The following is a 19,499-nucleotide window of genomic DNA, read 5'->3' as shown; positions in this document are numbered from 1 at the left end:
CAAATGTAAAGAAGATTTGGCCCTTTCTTTCTTGAGGGGTGAAAGGGACTAAGTTATAAAGCATGGAAAAGTAACTTTTTTTTTCTCTCCCTCTCTACCCTATACCAGTAAAAGCTGGCAGGCTGACAGAGGCAACCTCGGGACGGACTTTCTGGCTACTGACCATTTTGCTGGTAAGTTTGAGTGCCTGGAGCTCAAAGATGTGTAAGTTAGCTCTAGCCTGTACCTCCTCTTAGCCTTCATCTTGTGTGCTATAAGAGGCATCTCTATGGCTTCATGTGCCTTCAGCTTGTCCTCTGCCTTGCATCTGTTTTTAATCTTTTTCTTCTTAAAGGTGAATTTTGTTTTTTCAAGATTTGGGGCTTAATATGTTTTGGGATTTTGGGGCTTAATATGTTTTGGGAATACTGAGCTTAACTTTCTAAAGTTGGGAAGAGGTCTTTATTGTAATGAAGTAAGGTTTTGGTTTTTGGTTTGGTTTGGTTTGGTTTGGTATTTGTTTTGTTTTTGATACAAGGTTTCTCTGTAGTCCTAGCTGTCCTGGAACTCCCTCTGTAGATAGACCAGGCTGGCCTCAGAGATCCACCTGCCTCTGCCTCCTGAGTGCTGGAATTAAAGGTGTTTGCCACCACACCCAGCTGCATAATTTATTACTGTACTTGCATTTTGCCAAGATATGATAAAAGTAAGGCACTGGTGCATCATGGTGTAGAGGAAATGTGTTCTTCCTCTGGTGTTGTGAAGCTGCCTAGAATTACAGAAGGGCAGAGACGCTAACACCTGTGTCTGAGAATACTGAATTGTACCAGACTTTACAAATAAGGGAGCTAGAACCATCTGAGCCAATGTCCATGGCTGTCCTGGAATAAGGAATGCTGTTCCTTGAGCCAGTTTCCTCTCTAGTGAGTGAATCTCCTCCCACACTGGGCAAGAGTGGCCTGAGATAGCCAGCAAGTTCAGGCATTTAGCACACTATGTGGACCTGGTTTACTGATATCATGAAGCACTATGAGATTTCTTTTCCCCCACTAAACCTGAGAGTGTTGAAATGATTCTCAGGGTCTCTTGATAAGTACCTTGCACATCCTAATTGTAGTAATTGTCATTTTTTATACTTTTTATAAACATCAGAAGGCATATATTAACAAAGTAAGATGGAGATAGCTATTAAGAGAATGAACTGGGATTGATCTATACCCAAGCTTGGTCAGGCAGGTGGCAGGTTCCAGTGGTCCCAGAGTACCCATGATGTGGGGGGAGGGTGACACACTGTTAGTGAGGCTCCTACAGTGGATATAGGTGGTACAGAGTCTAAGCCGTGGGCATCTAGTACTAGGTCTCTTCGCCAAGTCTTATCTACTGTATGACAGAGTTTCTGAGAAACCAGTTCATCAAGTGGGCCAGGACCCTACTTTACTTGCCTTTTCCATGTTCACCCTTCAGATGAAAACGTGGAGAGTAATTTACATCAACCTTGAGAGGAAAATAAATATTCTGGTGTTCAGTGAGAAGATAAAAACCTTGACTGAAACATTAAAATAACAGTCCTGTAGATGGTTATGAGTTAGCCATACTTGGGTCTCCCCTCCTTGATTACCTTTCTCTTGATATAGTGTCTTACTAGGATTGTGTGTGGACGTGAGATCAACCATGAGCTCCGTTGCAGTTTTGACCCAAGAGAGTTTTGCTGAACATCGAAGTGGGCTGGTTCCACAACAAATCAAAGGTGACAGACCACTTTACAAGTTCTCCTTGTTAACCTTTGGAGACTGGGCTTCTGTTGATTTTTTATTAGTTGGTTGCAAGTGGGATTGGACAGGTGAGAGGACTGGCCCCAGAAACAGTGAGCTGTAAACGTGGGCAGTTTCCTAGAAATCCAGTTTCCAATTAACTTGACAATTGGTAGTTCATGAGACCATTTACAAAATTGTTGCTCCAATTATGGGATACTAAAATGTTTGCTCTGAAGCATCCCAAGACATTGTTGAGCCTCTGAGGATGAAGGTGAGGTCTGACTTCAGTGCTCTTGAAGGCCACTGGCTAAGATAGAGACCAGCACTGTCCAGTGGAATAGAATGCTAGCCACATAAGCAATTTGGAAGTTTTCCAAACCCAGGTTAAATAAAAGGGAACAAGTGAATTTTTTCCCAAATATTTTCAGACAAAAGTTTTGCTGTTTAAACCAGGCTGGTCTCAAACTCACCATCCTTGTGCTTCTGGGAGTGTAGGCATGTGCCATTATGCTTTTAATATATTTATTTAACCCAGTGTATGTAAAATGTTGTCATTGCAACATCTCAATATAAAAAAAAAATTCTTAAAACCAGCTGTCATTCTTTAAATTTTAGTATACATATTTATATAGGGCATTTGATTGGAGTGCTCACAACACAGCTCAATAGGTAATGGTGCCTTCTTGCCAAACCTTGTGACGTGGATTTGGTCCCAACACCTACACAGTTGAAGGGAAGAACTGACTCCTGCAAGTTGCCCTCTAACCTCCATATGCAACTCAGCATGCAGACATGTGCACATACACAGATAACATATATAGATAATATTTTTGATTTATATTTTTATTTTCTAAAATTTTCAAATGCAAGAATAAATTGTTTTAAGTTGTTAGAACATGTTTACGTTTTCCCATAATGGGATTGAATATCATTTCAACGATTTATAATGAATTAAATGTTTAAAATTCACTTCTTAGCCACACTTAACCCACCCATTCCCAGTGACCACTGTATTGGTCATTCCTAAGACACTGCTGGTTGCCTCGTTCTCAGTGTCTGGAGCCTAAGTGCAGCTATCTGTAGTTTCTCCTTTAAGAGGGAAGAAGGCACTGCCAGAGTTCAGCAGTGGACTTAGACTAGAAGCCTATCTAATTCCACAGGGTGTCTTCTCCCCTCCATATCTGCATGCTCCATTGTGTTTTTATTGGACCCTGCTACTGGTAGATACTGCTCAGACCTAGGGATTTGGGATTATCCAAAACAGTCATGTGCTTGCTTTTGTGGAGATAATGGCTAACTGAACAAAAACATGAACAAATTGAGTATCATGGACCATGAACATGACTAATAATCAGAGGCCCTGATTTTTCCAAGTCTTGCTGTTCCTGCCTTGGCTTGAGAGGACATCAGAGATAGTTCCCATGTGAGTTAATTCCACCATTGTACATTACAGAAAAAAATGTGGAATCTACCTCAAAGGTGTTCTTAAAAGCAGTGTTTAAACTTGAATTCTGTGCCAAGCATTTATAGTCTTGATTTGCTTTTGTACTATTAGAAAATACGAGGACCTAAAAATCTGTCACAAGCTTGCCTTCAAGGGTTTTATACATCTCAGTATTAAAATGGGGCTTATACTGTCTGACCTCTCATAGTGGGACCATGTAGAGGGCAAAAGGTTGACATTTCTGGGATTAGGAGTCTCTAGCCCCACCCACTTCTCACGCTCAGGGTGCTGGGCCTGATGACTGCCTGAGATCCTTTCCCATAGCTGTGAGTGAGGGGAGTGCCATAGTAGCATTGCTCACTCACCATTGTTTAGTGGTCGGGGTTCCTGCTGAGACCTGCAACTATTTCTCCTCATATAGTGTTGAATTGTAGTGTTTTCCTCCTAATCTGTATTCTCTGGTCTAGTTGCCACTTTAAATTCAGAAGAGGAAAGCGACCCGCCAACCTACAAGGATGCCTTCCCTCCACTTCCTGAGAAAGCAGCTTGCTTGGAAAGTGCCCAAGAACCTGCTGGAGCCTGGAGTAACAAGATCCGGCCCATCAAGGCCTCTGTCATCACTCAGGTAGAAACGCCATTTCATTTTGCTTTATCTGCTCCTTGTAGGAAACAATAAGATCTGATAAAAGGGTTTGAATCTGCAGTGATGAGAACACTTTGGGTATGTAAAGTTGGGAGGTCCAAAAGATTAAACAGCTCCCTCCCTCCTCTGTGGAGCACACCTTTTGCCATGATCATCCCATCCAGCTTCCCTGGCACTCTGAGCTGACATACAGTTTGAGATAGGCCATATTTGTCAGATTCATGGGACCATGTGCTTTCCTATTCAATGTAGCCCATAGTTGCCAAGTCTGCCTTTCCTATCCATATGACAGTCGATAACTAGTCTGTTGCTGGGCTTGGTGAGACACCTATTTTTAATCCAGCACTCAGAAGCAGAGGCAGACAGTTCTCTTGAGTCAGAAGCCAGCCAGAGCTACATAGTAAAACCACCTCAAAAAAAAAAAAAAACAAGCTAGATATATGTCTGTAAGCAGCTAACTAATTTCCTGGTTTATTTTGGCTTCATTAGCCCTTCTCTCTGAGCTATTAATGAGTGTTAGAACTGATGCCTGGTTGTGATAGAAAATTGTTACCGTGTAACCATAACTCCTTGTCCTTGTGTGCTGAGCAACTGCATCTTGATCTTTTCTGGTGGCCTTGCTGCTATCTTGTCTTGTTACATATGTCTCTGGAAAGGTTCTGACCTCTATCAGGGATATTTGATCCGTCTTGCTTCCACCCCGCTCCTCCTCAGCTCTCCCTAAACCTCCTCGTTCTTTAAGCAAAATTGGTTATGCTTAAAGCTCTTGATGTTGCCTATGCTCCTGCCTCCTGGTCTGCTCTCCTGCCTGCTGCTCTGCCATTTCCCATCATGGTGCTTTCTCTGTTCTGGTTCTCTGTTGTTTCCTCGGTGGTTTTGACATAGGCACTTGACATAGGCCTCCCTTTACTTCTTCACAGGCTTCTTGTTTCTGATGCTCTTCCCAGTTCTCTGTGCCGAATGCCAATCTCCTGTCTTGGGTGATTTCTCCTTACTGCCTAGCCTAGGGCACTGCTTAGTGAGTGAGTGATTAGTAAATACATACTGCATATGGTCATTCTTCCTCTTCTTTGGTGTAACTTTGTCTTTGGGGGCCTTTTCTGAACAGGTGTTTCATGTACCCCTGGAAGAGAGAAAATACAAGGACATGAACCAATTTGGAGAAGGAGAACAAGCAAAAATCTGCCTTGAGATCATGCAGAGGACTGGTGCTCATCTGGAGCTCTCTCTGGCCAAAGACCAAGGCCTCTCCATCATGGTCTCAGGGAAGCTGGACGCGGTCATGAAAGCCCGGAAGGACATTGTTGCTAGACTGCAAACACAGGTGGGTATTCCGAGGCCTGGTGTCCCAAATGACCGTTACTTGGCTGATCCTGGTGCAGGCAAGAGGTCAGCAGCATTTAGTTAGAACCTTTGTGATTTTAGTGAACACCACTAAATTAATGATAGCACTGGGCCCATCTGAACTAAATGTACTGAAAAATAAGGCTTTTCCCAGAGTTTGAGACACTTAAAAGCCAGTCAGCTTGCTAGGTAGGTAGTGATCATCAGTTTCTAAGCCTCAAACTTGGGAAGTAAAAGATCAGGGGTTTTGTTTGTTTGTTTTTTGTTTTGTTTTGTTTTTGTTTTTCTCTATTCCTAATAGTTTGATGCCAGTACTTGGAATTTATTTGAGACCCATTAGAATAAAAAAGCAAATCTGCAAGGCATTTCTCCCTAAGGCCAAGGAAAAGGCAGATGTGCCATGTGACAACTTCCACGCTGTGTGGGTTTGTCCAGAGATGGGGGTTTCTCCCACTTGCTGCTGAGCTCTAGACAAGCTAGAGGGGGAGTGATCCTGCTCTAAGCCCCAGGTAGCTTCACGGAATTACACAATTAACTGTCAACAAAGGTGAAAGCATTGCTTGTGATTGTGTAGCATTGTAACTTGTATATACTAGGCTCTGAAACTAGTATATATTAGTTTACTAGTTACATGATGAATAACTGTTATGTGATTGAGAATTTTTAAAAGCGAATACAAAAATACCATTTCACCTATAAATAGTATATTGTCTATTAACTTTATAAAGAAGATGCTAAGGTATTCATTCATATTTGACCCTTTCTTTGTTTAGACTTCTGTGTCAGATGTCTTTCAAGTTGGTTTAAATCAATTTTTATTTGAACATGGCATCACATGTCTCCTTAACAGTATCTACACACACACACACAAAATGCCATTGATTTGTTAAAAGGTTAGTGTTTAATGGCTGGTTTCCTTTGTTGTGCCTTATGGGCTGGTATTAAGAGCTTGGCTACTTTATTTCTTGGGGAGATGCTATGTTTATTTTTGAGACAAAGTCTTGCTACATAGCCCTGGCTATCTTGGAGCTTTCTCTGTCTCCTGAGTGCTGGGATTTAAAGGCACGTGCCACTGTGCCTAGCCTTGAGCTTGATTACTTTCATATTCAGCTTGTCTGGTGGGGATGCTTGTTACCACAAAATGAGTTGTTGTTGTTGTTGTTGTTGTTGTTGTTGTTGTTGTTGTTGTTTGATTTTCCCATGAACTAGTTCTGAGATTGGTTTGGAGGCTGGGGTGTCTTCTGCTTATTTGTCTTCCGTTTGTACAATTTACTGGTGAGCTGGCTAAATTCATTAAAAGTTGAAAGTGGTGGTTTTCTGCATCCTACCTTTATCAATAGTTGATTTCAAAATGTATGATGGTACTGGGGAGATGGTTTTGTGGGGAAAGATACCTGCTGGCAACCTGAATTCATCCCTGAAATTCATGCAGTAGAAGGGAAGAGCCAGTTCCCCCAAGTTGTCTTCCAACAACACACACATAAATGCCCATAAAGTAAATAAAAATATAATTTTTTGGGTTGGGGATTTAGCTCAGTGGTAGAGCGCTTGCCTAGCAAGCATAAGGCCCTGGGTTCGATCCTCAGTTAAAATATATATATATAATCTTAAAAATAAGTCACTTGGTCTGAGGATGCTGTCAGTGGTAGGTAAAGTGTCCCTTTTGTTGTTGTTCGGGTTGTTTTGTTGTTTTGGGGTCTTGTTGGTTGGTTTTGTTTGGTTTTCTTTTCTTTTTGGTGACAGGATCTCTGTGTAGCCCTGGCTGTTCTGGGACTCTCTGTAGACCAGTCTCACCTCGAACTCGCAGAGGTCCCCTGCCTCTGCCTTTCCAGCTACTAGGTTTAAAGGTGTTCAACCACCACCCCCAGCCTGGTAAAGTGCTTTTAACGTGTGCATGACCCTAGGTTTGATCCGTAGCATAAATAAATTAAATTATTAACCAATGTTAATAATTGTTCCCTTTACTGTTTTTCTGCCATCAGTCTTTAGCAGTTCATTGTCAAATTTTAGTGCATCTTTGGGTTACATTGTATTAGAAAGTTTGAGGGGCTGAGTTTAGATTAATTGTTGAAGAAATGTTAAACAAATTTTAATTAGAATTTCCAGCACTTTCTGCAGTGGCTATAAATGCACTTCTGCCATTTGGTACTACATATTCAGTACTGTTTTACTTCTATACCTGGAGGAACAAAGGCATTGCGGCTACTAGTGACTCCTGATCCAGGTGGTATTGGTTCTCTGACCACATCTTCCCTGGTGATCGGAGTCAGGCTGTCCTAGAACTCACAGTGCAGTCCAGGCTGGCCTCTACCTCACGATCCCACCTCAGTGCCATGGGCCACCGTGCTAAGGGATTTTCCTACAATGTCATTGTGAGCTTGGGGACATTGAGAAATAAGAGGAGTCTCCTTGGGTTTTCTTCTTGCAGACAGCTTTCTGTTGCCACCCAATAACCTGGATTTCTTAATTTCTAACACAAAGAGATCTCCGGTTACTCTTGGGTGTGTGCTCCAGAGATCTCAGGGTGTTTTCCCATGCGGTGGAGAAGTGCGGGCCGGGCTCAGTGAAGTTGCTGGAGAGTGGTCGGGTTCCTGGATCTTCTCAGAGGGAAGTTCTTGAGAAAGGGATACATACATCCAAGCTATTTCTGCTTAACATGGAAAAATGGCAGTATTTTTAAATCAAAATAATTTTCTTTTCTGGGTTTTCCTACCATTTGTTTGAGTTTAAGTTTTTCAAAATTACTCCAACAGTCACATGACTATAATGTCACAGCTGGATAGAAACCCTCCTTCCCAGCTTATATAGTATGCACCTGTCCCCTCCACTTCCTTGTGTGTGACTATACCTATATATCCACTACGTATGTTATTCATTGTTTACGTTGTGACACATTATTCATTGTGACTGACTAAAACAGTGTGTGGGGGAGTCATGTTCATAGGCTGTTTCTTTTTACTGGTTTGTATTTTGGGATACTCCTGGAAGTGGCATTGCTAGGTCAAAAGGAGATTTTAAGTCTCTACTTTGGCCAACAATAACAAGTGCGGTGTCCCGCTCTCCCATTTGCAGAGTACAAGAGCCAAGCTCATCTGATAGGGTTTTGCCAGTCAGATAGACACTGATGGCACCTCCACAGTGCACCTTTTCCTAGACCACTGGACTACACCCCATGTTACATTTCCTAACTTGCAATTGTTAAAGTTGCTGATTTCTAGAGTCTTCTTTTTTTCCCCCTTGTTATAAATGTTAAGAAGAATGTAATGAAATATTAATTTCTCCATGCAGTCAGACATGTTTTCTTCTGTCTCTTATAGTAGAGAGGTCTGAGTAGTGATATAGATACACTTGAAATGGCCCTCGTTGGGGCCAGTGTAGGGTAGGCTCCCTGTGACTGTGGCATGGTGTTTGAATTCTCATGATTGTAATAGAATAGATTTGTTGAGCATTCGCATTAGAGAATGTCCTAGAAGAATGTACTGCTTCAGAACCCTACGTGGGTTGTTTTTTTTTTTTTTGGTCTCTCCTGTTACAGGCCTCAGCAACGGTTACCATTCCTAAAGAACACCATCGCTTTGTCATTGGCAAAAATGGAGAGAAACTGCAAGACTTAGAACTAAAAACTGCAACCAAAATCCAGATCCCACGCCCAGATGACCCCAGTAATCAGATCAAAATCACTGGCACCAAAGAAGGCATTGAGAAAGCTCGTCATGAGGTCCTTCTCATCTCTGCTGAACAGGTGAGGTCTCTGAGTGGCCACCTGCCCAGCACCTGCCTTGCTCCTAGTGAGCTGCCCCTTTCAAAATGAACTAGAGGCACTGTGTGTATGTGAGGCCTTGACTGTGAGTTTGGCAAGCTCTGCTCTTCCAAGGTGTTCTCATCAGTTCATTTTGCCCTTTGCAGGACAAGCGTGCTGTAGAGAGGCTAGAAGTGGAGAAGGCCTTCCACCCCTTCATTGCTGGGCCATACAATAGACTTGTGGGTGAGATCATGCAGGAGACAGGGACTCGTATCAACATCCCTCCACCCAGTGTTAACCGGACAGAAATCGTCTTCACCGGAGAGAAGGAGCAGCTTGCTCAGGCCGTGGCTCGTATTAAGAAGATTTATGAGGAAAAGGTGCACTGTGGAGGTGGCAGAGCTGGGGAACAGGGACAGTTAATGGGATTTGAGTGTGGGAATTTGGCTAATACCATAGTTGACCCTGCACCCTTTCCCCCTTGTGCCAAAGCCTTAGTATCTGTGTTTAGGGTTTGGTGGCCACATTTCGCTCGTTGCCTACTAGGTATGCTGTAGGATGGTGTCCTGGTGTGTGTCCTTTCTCAGTTCTGTGACCACACTGATAGGTTACTGCTATAAGATTGGTACAGACTTTTTAGAGGTGATTTGAAGGTTATTCTGACTTTGAGGTGTGAAACCTGTTCCTTATTTGGAAAAAGCAGGATGGGAGTATAGCTCTGTAGTAGAGCACTTACCTAACAAGCACAGAGTCCTAGGTCAAATCCCCAACTCTATAAGAGAAGAAGAAGAAGAAGAAGAAGAAAAATGGGGAGAGCAGTTGACTTTGAAAGTGACCAGACTCGAGGGAAGGCCAGGTACTTGAGAAGTAGAATTTTGGGGAAGCTGGTTTTGTTCTTCACTTATTGAGAACCACGTCTGTGTCCTCTTCTGACTTCGTTGGTAGTGACAGTCTGTCCACACTGCCTGTGTCTCCTATCTGTCCTGCTGACTGCCTTTATGGTGTTCTTAACTAGAAGAGGAAGACTACAACCATTGCAGTAGAAGTGAAGAAGTCTCAGCACAAGTATGTCATCGGGCCAAAGGGCAATTCATTGCAAGAGATCCTGGAGAGAACTGGAGTTTCTGTCGAGATCCCACCCTCAGACAGCATCTCTGAAACTGTCATCCTTCGTGGTGAGCCTGAGAAGTTGGGACAGGCGTTGACTGAAGTCTATGCCAAGGTAGCTCCCTCTAAGAGTAAAGTGTGCTTTGATCACTTCTGGGGGCCCATGATGGACTGGCTCTTTGTTGGTGTATCCTGGAGACCCAGAAATAGTGAAATGTGCCAAATTTGGGGATGGGGCCACTCACCACTGAAATCTTTGTGTGTGTGTGTGTGTGTGTGTGTGTGTGTGTGTGTTCATATGCAAGCATGTGTGCATGTGTGCTAGTGCGTGTGTTCATATGTGTATGTGCTAGTTAGTGCATGTAGGTGGGTCATCACTTAGGAGGTCAGACATTCTCTTGACACAGAGCCTCCCAAGTGGGCTGGGCTGGCAGGCAAACACAAGTCTAGTAGTGAGATTACAAACATACATTACCCCATCCAGCTCTGGGTACCATAAGCTGTGTCCCCAGCCCCACCTCTGTACTCTTATAGGAGTGGTTTGACTTTTTCTTTTTTAATAAGGTCTGACTGTTAGACCAGTCTGTCCTAAAACTCTTTAAAAAACAAAAACAAAAAAACGACTTGCCTCAGTGTCTTCAGTGCTGGGATTAAAGGAATGCACCGCCGCACCTGGTGCGATCTTTGTTTTAACATGAACTTGAGCCCTGCAGACCCACAACTGTTTCCCTGTTTTTGTCCTAGGCCAACAGTTTTACAGTTTCCTCAGTCTCTGCCCCTTCCTGGCTTCACCGTTTCATCATTGGTAAGAAAGGGCAGAACCTGGCCAAAATCACTCAGCAAATGCCAAAGGTAGGGGAACACTTTTAACCTGGTGTTTTGAAATTGCCTGATAAGGTTTTGTTGTTGCTATTTGTCCTGTGGATGATTTGAAGACTATGGAACAATATATCAAGCTTCAGTTGCCCTGTTGATACAGTCAGCTTCCATTAATGACCATGGAAGAGCATAATAAATGTCTTTGGGTATATGCACCATTTTTCAGGCTTTGTAACCAGAGACAGTTTTCATTAATAGGTTTAATAAATGTCTTAACTGTGCATTTAATAATTATAGTGTAATGATTTCATAATGATTTGAAGAGCAACCTTTGGAAAGGGACTCCAGTGTGTCATCAGCCTTCTCACACTGTGTTGTCTGTCCTTAACCGGAGACAGCAGAGAGCCTCTGTCACCTTATTCCTGTTCTGTTGACCTTGGTGTTGTCTGACTTACTTGTCATTTCAGTGTTTCTAGCCTTAGAATCACAGTGATATACTTAGATAGAGGCAGACTGCTTTCCCTTTCCAACTGCCTTACCCTTTGTATGTTGCAAACAGCACAAGATACTGGCCTGCTCATGTGAAAAGTGAGTTTTACTCCGTCATGTTGTTTTCAAAATTTTTGTCCTGGGGCTGAGTAAATAGCTTAGCTGCTAAAATGCTGAAAAAGTATGAAGACTAGAATTTGCATAAATGACAACTGGGCATGGCAGCCTACCTATAAGTCGAGTCTCAGAAGGTAGAAACAGGATCCCCAGAGCAAGCTCTGGTTTTGATTGAGAGACCCTGCTTCTTTAATAAGGTGGAAGAATCACCAAGGATGATTCTTGCCATCTACTTCAGGTCTCTACAGACATAAACTCACATGGATTTTTACACAAAAATGAGGAAAGAAAAGAGACATTGTCTTTGCCATCTTTTCTCTTCATACAATTAAAGTGAAGTCTGCCTTCCAAAGGGAAAACAATGCCTGAGAACATGAACAGTGGGGATGTCTGTACACACTGAGGGCAAGCACACTGTGAAGGGCTTCCCAGCTCCTGTTCTCAGCAGAGAAGGTATATCAGACCTTGGACCATGATATTTAGTGCCATCCTTCGACCCTTCCTTTCAGCTCTTGTGTTGTTGGTGGATGAGACCCTCACTACCTATACACTACATAGCAGCTTGTATTATTTGGCCTTGGTCATTCCTTCCCTCGTTTTGGTCTGGTAGGTTCACATTGAGTTCACAGAAGGTGAGGACAAGATCACCCTGGAGGGCCCCACGGAGGATGTGAGTGTAGCCCAAGAACAGATTGAAGGAATGGTCAAAGACCTGGTAAGTGCCCCTCTAAGTAGAACATTTGCTAGCTAGAGGGAAAGCTCTGGTAGGGTGGGAACAGGTAGAAGTCTTGTCACTCAGGTTTTACATGGGTGGTCATGGAGACAGAAGAGTAGCTTTGTTGTGTGTGGAATAGGTTCTGAGACAGAAGATGACTGGGCTCCCAGAACTCTAGGTAAGGGAAACTATTTTGAGGTTGGGACCTTTGAGGGTAACAAGGAACAATCTTGCAGCAATTCTTGGTGGTTGAGATAGGGCATTTCCTGCTGGGTGTGTAGTGGTGCACACTTTTAATCCCAGCACTTAGAAGGAAGGGGCAGATGGATCTCTAGAGTTGGAGGCCATCTTGATCTACATAGAGAATTCCAGGATAGCCAGGGCTACATACAGAAATTTGTCTCAAAAAACAGAAAATGGAGAAATGGGGAGAAGAAAGGGAATGTGCTGATATCTTCTGTATTTCTGAATGGCCAGGCACATCTTTGAGCAAGAAGCATTCACCTTTTGAACCTTGTTCTTCCCTATAGATTAATCGGATGGACTATGTAGAGATCAACATTGACCATAAATTCCACAGACACCTCATTGGAAAGAGTGGAGCTAACAGTGAGTAAGGCTGATGGGTGGTGGCAGGGCCCTAATGCCCTGAAGCCCTGAGAAGGAGGACCTCAGTGATGAGGACCTTCATGATTTTCTTGCTGTAGCCTCCTGAGTGCTGGGTAAATATGCCAGGCAAGTGCTGCTGTCAAAAGAAATTGATTATGCAGCTTCTACACCTTCCTAAAGAGACCTAATTGTCACTTTCAGAAACCAGCCCTCTCTAGCTGAAAATTGTGTCTTTACTCTTCATCCAGCCTGCTACACTTTGCCCACCAGTGTTCATGCGACTCTTATAGTTACCTTCCCAGACTTGTGTCCAAGTCGTCCACTCAGAGAGGAATATTGTTAAGTGAGTAGTCATACACTGTCTCAAGCTCGGGTTTTAATTTGTTGGTTCAGACTGTAGGAGCAGCACAAGAATGCACTGACTTTAACGTTATGTTAAAGTGAGCCACCACCCCCAAGGATTGACAGATTGAGTACTGGAAATTAAATCCAGGCCCTTGAAAGTGCTAAGCCAAGGAGTCCTCCACCCCCAGATAGGGTATCTATATAGCCTAATTCTTCCTGCCTTGGGGTCCTGAGAGCTGGGATTATGGTGTGTGTCACCACTCAAGTCCTTCTTTTAATCCAGCTTTCCTGTATGGCCGTACTCATAGAACACGTTTGCATATCCTTGACACAACTCCATGCTATAGGGGTTCAACAGATCCTTTTGCATTTCCTATTGACTTGCACCCATTCATTGGGTTTTTTTTTTGTTGTTTTTGTTGCTTGTAAATATAAGCCTGTCTGCTCCACAGTGACCTGTGAACGATGCATTCTTTCTGGTAGTAGTTTATATTCTGCGCCATTTTCATGACAGTGATAATTTCCCAGCTGAATGGCCTCATTTGGCGCTTACTTCACTTCACATGCAGCTTGAACCTTGCATGTGCACACCAGGAACTTGCTTTTATAGTTTTGCTTATTGTTTTAGTTAACTGTAGAGTTTACTTAATAGATACAAAGTACAGTCACATACTTCTGAAACTGAATTACAGAACTGTACCATGGTCAAAGAACTCTGTTCTATCAGCTACAAACCTTCATTTTCTTCCATATTCTAAAACCCCAACCTACCCCTATCTCTTACTCTTGAATGTAACACTGGAACAGTTGGTCACATCAGTCCCTACCAGATTACTGTCATATATACTGTTTGTGGAGCTTATCTTGGGTTTTGCTTTTCCTGACTGTACAATGGACAGGTCTTGAATGGGATCACCATATTCTGTCCAGAGAAAGCGATGGGAAGAGATTTTTGCAAATTTTGCCAAACAACTCTGTTTTGCAAAAGGCATAATCTCCAGTATACTACTCCTAAAGCCATGATCCCTTGAGGGACCCCAAGTTAAATAATGGCCCTAGTGTGGTGGTGCACTTAGGAGGCAGAAGCAGACAGCTGGAGGCCAGCCAGGGCTATTTAATGTGACCCTGACTTTGCCAGAGTGAATCAGGTCCCTTGGGTGGCTGTGTCCTTATTTAATGTGTGTAACTTGCTGCCTGAATTATATAGTTACCAAAATGACTTGCATATTAGTAGTACCTGTTATATTTTAGATATTCTAAGACCATATGTATACTCAAGGCCAGCTGTGTTTCATACTAATTGGTACTGGTCATCACTAATCTGAAGCTCTTAGGGCAGCTGCAGCTTATATTCAGGGCGGGAAGAGAATGCCCTAGAAACAGCAATCTGGAGAGCACAACCAGGTTTGTTTGTTTTTATTTTCTAGACACTGACAATTTTGATGAATAGGAATGACTAGTTAGCGTATTGAAGCATGACCCTCATTCTCTTGACTATTAGTCTTTAGTACACAACCATACCTTTTGTGTTGAAGCTGTATTTGTATTTCCTTTGTCCTAAGTCAACAGAATCAAAGACCAGTACAAGGTGTCTGTGCGCATCCCTCCCGACAGCGAGAAGAGTAACCTGATCCGGATTGAGGGAGACCCACAGGGCGTGCAACAGGCCAAGCGGGAACTGCTGGAGCTCGCCTCTCGAATGGTAAGCCAAGCGTCCAGACCTTTCCTGAGAGGTGCTGGCTTATGCCTGTTGGCTGCCTCTAAGGAAAAGCGCTGTTGGAATACGTGGTCCTGGAGCCGTGTTTCTTCTGCTGTCCTGCCCAGGTCACCAGTGAATCTTGTCTCTCTTCACCCCTAAGGGCTAGAGAACAGAGGTCCCACGTACCTGGCTGCAGCTTCACAGATGGGCTATTATTTCTAGGCTTGAAAGACAATGCTGTCTCACTGTGGGCCTGAGACACCAATGATGAGGATCATGCTGCAATGATTCCTGACTAGCTTCCCATGAAAGTCACTGTCAGCATTTAAAAGTCCAAAAAGGTTGATTTGAGGCCTGATCATTATGTCTTACTATGTGTTGGTCCCAGTTCATGTTCTTACCCTAGTTCCCATGCTAGGAACCTCAAATTGGAAGAAATGTTTTATGGGGAGTGGTTCTTTCTTCCTGTAATCCTTTGGCTGTCCTCTGATCTGATTGTCCTTGAGCTTGGTATCTAAGCCAAGGTCTGCTGTTGACATCATTGCCTCCTGCCTTGTGTACCTTGCCCTGGAGTGTGTTCTGCCTGTACTGAATCACTGTTATCAGATACCAGTCTGATCCACCAGAATTCTTGACAGTGTTTTATAGGCTGATTGATAGTGTTCTTCCTGGATTTTGTCTGTGCCTACTATTCTTTCCTCCTGACACTTCAATGGGAACAATGGAGAACATTGAGACTGGTTTGGGTTCAGTGACCTGTGATGAGCCATCCTAATTATCCACGTGTAGGGAATGCGATCCAACCCCGATTGTGCTCAAGGAACGTTTCCCTGCTGTATAGGATGTTGTGGTTCTGGCCCAGTTTAGTGGTAGTGCTTCTGTGACTGCACTTGGGGCTGGCAGGCCCTGCAGTCCATTCTTTAACTGTACTGTTCAGGGAGGTAGCTCACTACTGGGGTGTCAGACAGGTGTCCTGGAATAGGCACTCCTAGTGGCATATTGTTTCTAAAGCTGCTGCAGACAGCTACTGAACACCACCTCACATGGTGCCAGGTGGTGGGATGTTAGTAGCCTTTCTTGTGATAAATGGTATCATCTGCTTTAATTATATTTTAGGAAAATGAGCGTACCAAGGATCTAATCATTGAGCAAAGATTTCATCGCACAATCATTGGGCAGAAAGGTGAACGAATTCGTGAAATTCGTGACAAATTCCCAGAGGTAAAGCTTTCTCCAAAGTACTCCCCCTTCCTTCCTTCCTTCCTTCCTTCTTTCCTTGGTTTTTGTTTTTCCTTGTTATTGGGGATCTAACCCACAAGGCCTTGTGCATGCCAATAAGTGCTCTGCCTCTGAACTACACTGCCAACCTCAAAAGCATTCGCTTGCCTCTAGGAGTGGTAATTTTTCACTTAAGGAATTGTCTGGCATTTCACTTTAAAAACATACATGCTCATGGGCATCCATACCACAGTAGATAATATGGATTGAGGTTGGGACAACCTTCAGGAGTTAGTTCTCTTCGTTATGTTAGTTCTGAATTCAGGTCATCAGGCTTGGTGGCAAAGCACCCTTAACCACTGATCCATCTTGCTCCATCAAGTTTAGTCTCTGAATAATTGTACACTGTCTCCTGGTGATTTGTTTTAGGTTATCATCAACTTTCCAGACCCAGCACAAAAAAGTGATATCGTGCAACTCAGAGGCCCCAAGAACGAGGTGGAGAAATGCACTAAGTACATGCAGAAGATGGTTGCAGACCTGGTAGGCGACTTCATGTACCCTCTGGGGTTGGGGAGCAGGGCTCCCACTGAACTTTTGAGTACCTGCAGGAGCTCGCCCTTAAGGGGGGTCTGCTGTCTCGGGGGCTTGGAACAGTGATGGTAACACTTGTCTCAGTACCTTGGTGCTTGGTGTACACTGTTGGTAATTATCCAGTGTCTGTGGTGGAAGTCAAGTGAAGATGCCGTTTTCCATGTCCCCCTTTATTTTCCTTGAGGGAATCTTCAAATACCCAGGTAGAGAACCTGCCCCTTTTGTAAGGAAAGAGAAGACACAGGTAAAGAGAGTAATTTACTGAATTAACTGTTTCCTCAAAAACTGAACTGGGAAGGGAGGCATAATTGCATATATCTGTAATTCTAGCACTCAGAGGCAGAGACCTTGAATTCAGTGCTGTCCTGGCTACATAGTAAGAACCTGACTCCAAAAAGAGGAAGAAAAGATAACTGTAAGAAGAAACAAGCTGAAAGGTTTAGACAAATGTGGAAAGGGAATTGGTAGGAAAAGCACAGATCACATGGTCACATGAGGGGTCCATTCTAGTTCCTGTCTCCCCTGACAAGTATCACTAAACTGTTGCCATGAAGCTACCAGGTGCTGGGCTTTTTAGGGTACCAGGGCCTACAAGCCTTGACCTCGATTTTAAGTCCCTCCCCCAGCCAGAATGTGTTGAAGCTATGAGGACAGGCTTTTCTCTGTCTATACTGAAGAGCTACAGATTCTTATAAAGGGGTTTCCATAAATTGATATGCCAAGTTAATTAGATGGTGGACAATTGATCTAATTTTTCCTTACAATAATCAAGTAGATGGGGAGAAAAGTAGGCTGTGTTTGCCAGTGGTATGTACTTGAGTTCATGTAGCTTCGGAGGATAAAAAGGAGACTTCACCCTCTGACATGAATAGTTATTGTACCATTCTCTTGTCTTTAAGGTGGAAAATAGCTATTCAATTTCTGTACCGATCTTCAAACAGTTTCACAAGAATATCATTGGGAAAGGAGGCGCAAACATTAAAAAGGTATCAACTCATTTTGACCAGCCCTAAAGCCTTTGTGGATTAAAAGGAGGGATTGACTTTCCTTCCCAGCCCTGTCCTCAGGTGTATCTACTGTAGGAAAACTATTTCTCTTATGTACCTCTCCTTTAGATTCGTGAAGAAAGCAACACCAAGATTGACCTTCCTGCAGAGAACAGCAACTCTGAGACCATTGTCATCACTGGCAAGAGAGCCAACTGTGAAGCTGCCCGGAGCCGGATCCTGTCTATCCAGAAAGACCTGGTAATGGGAGATGCTTCTTGGTGGAACTCCTTAAAATCCCTAGCCAACTCTTCCCAGCCTGTGTGGGGCTCTGCTGTCCACCTGGGGAGCGTTCATCAAGTGGTCAACAGCTCTCTGCTTCCATTTCCCAGTTCCTGATACTGCAGCAGTGGTGCCACTTGTCCTTGTGTCTGACCCAGTGTTACCTTTATTAGACTTCTTTCCTTCTTGGGGGGAGGTTGGGTTGGGTTGGTTTAGTTTTTCGAAACAGTCTTTCTCCGTGTACCCCTGTCTGTCCTGGAACTCATTTTGTAGACCAGACCTTGAACTCAAAGATCCACCTGCCTCTGCCTCTGCCTCCCCAGTGCTGGAATTGAAGGCGTGCACCACCCTGCTTAGACATTTTCCTTTTGTTAATTTTTGTACCAGAAAATCATTTCTGGGGCTGGTGGCTCAGTGGATAAAGTACTTGCTGAGCAAACTTAAGTACATGGTTTCAGAGCCTCAGAAATCTTGTTGAAGCCAGGTGCGATAGTACACATCTGTACTTGCAGTGTGCATACATACATTGAGATGGGAACTGGAGACAAGAGAATCCCCAGAATCTCATAGACCAGCCAGCCTAGCATATGTAGTGGGTAAAAAGAAACCCTGTGACCCAGGATTGTCTCTGACCTCCATATGTGTGTCTATACTCACACACATCCTACACAGAAGGATTATAAACAGGAAAGCAAACTGTATCACACAGTGCCCACTGAATTTTGTTTAGCTTTTAAAAAAATTAAAATGCAGTAAGCTAGAAATGTTTTCATTGTGCAGTTTGATGATAACTGTACACCCCTGGAATCATCCAGTTGTGTGACTTTCTGGGGAGACATAGCAAGTATCTTTTCTCACTAGATAATGGCAACAGCAACACACTGATGTAACCAGTACACCAAAGTCCAATTTGGTGAACCCGTGAGTTTATTGCTCATTTTACAGACCATGAATGAGAACTTACAGGTACATGGGTAACCTCTTGTGATAGTGGCATCCTTGGACCTCACTGCACCACTTGGACAGTTAGAAAACTTCCTCTCCCTGCAATTATTACTGCATATCTAACTTTAGAGAAGGTCCTTGTGAATCTTGGAAGTTTCAAGACCTTCCTGAGACTCTAGAGGGTTTTTTGTTTTTTCTTTTTTCTTTTTAATTCCCGAGCTTTATAAATTTCATTTACTTTCTGAGATTTGAGCCTCTTCCAAAAGAGAACTTGTTTTTGTTTATAGACTGGGTCTGACTACTTAGCCTTGCTTAGATTGAAACTCAACAGAAATCCACCTGCCTCTACCTGGGATTAAAGTTGTGTGCCACTACACCCAGCCTAGAGAGAAAGATTTTAGTTGAGAAGTCTTTATACAACACATCCCCATAAGTCAAATTAGTGACTGATATTATTGTTGTTGCATACATTCATATGCTTTTGAACTTTTAAGTTACTGAGAAACCATTTGTTCCTTTAGGGTGGTTAGACAGGATCACACCTGATTGTATCTAGTTTGGGTCCAAGTACCTTCTGCTAAGCATAGACTCAAGACTCACCACCATGTCATCTACTGAAGGTGGGATGCAGATACCATCCCTTTTAGTCCTAGGCTCCTCCTCCACCC

The 19,499-nt window shown here is 43.3% G+C and overlaps 1 protein-coding gene across 3 annotated transcripts in view; it reads left to right on the top strand.

The window, feature by feature from the left end:
• Positions 1-19,499, top strand: part of LOC118572891 (high density lipoprotein binding protein) — a 75,132-nt gene that overhangs the window by 38,351 nt on the left and 17,282 nt on the right. For all 3 annotated transcript variants that reach the window (XM_036172713.1, XM_036172714.1, XM_036172712.1), the window contains exons 2-16: positions 109-173; positions 1,614-1,726; positions 3,645-3,802; positions 4,929-5,144; positions 8,700-8,906; positions 9,071-9,286; positions 9,922-10,128; positions 10,758-10,865; positions 12,049-12,153; positions 12,684-12,762; positions 14,670-14,809; positions 15,923-16,027; positions 16,454-16,567; positions 17,518-17,604; positions 17,734-17,865. In XM_036172713.1, the coding sequence (XP_036028606.1) occupies positions 1,651-1,726; positions 3,645-3,802; positions 4,929-5,144; positions 8,700-8,906; positions 9,071-9,286; positions 9,922-10,128; positions 10,758-10,865; positions 12,049-12,153; positions 12,684-12,762; positions 14,670-14,809; positions 15,923-16,027; positions 16,454-16,567; positions 17,518-17,604; positions 17,734-17,865 (1,950 nt within the window). In that variant the 5' untranslated portion in view covers positions 109-173; positions 1,614-1,650. The remainder of the gene's footprint in view (positions 1-108; positions 174-1,613; positions 1,727-3,644; positions 3,803-4,928; positions 5,145-8,699; positions 8,907-9,070; positions 9,287-9,921; positions 10,129-10,757; positions 10,866-12,048; positions 12,154-12,683; positions 12,763-14,669; positions 14,810-15,922; positions 16,028-16,453; positions 16,568-17,517; positions 17,605-17,733; positions 17,866-19,499) is intronic.

This window comes from Onychomys torridus, chromosome 23, assembly GCF_903995425.1.
Source record: "Onychomys torridus chromosome 23, mOncTor1.1, whole genome shotgun sequence".
NCBI lineage: Eukaryota > Metazoa > Chordata > Mammalia > Rodentia > Cricetidae > Onychomys > Onychomys torridus.
This window is presented reverse-complemented; position numbering and strand designations above follow the sequence as displayed.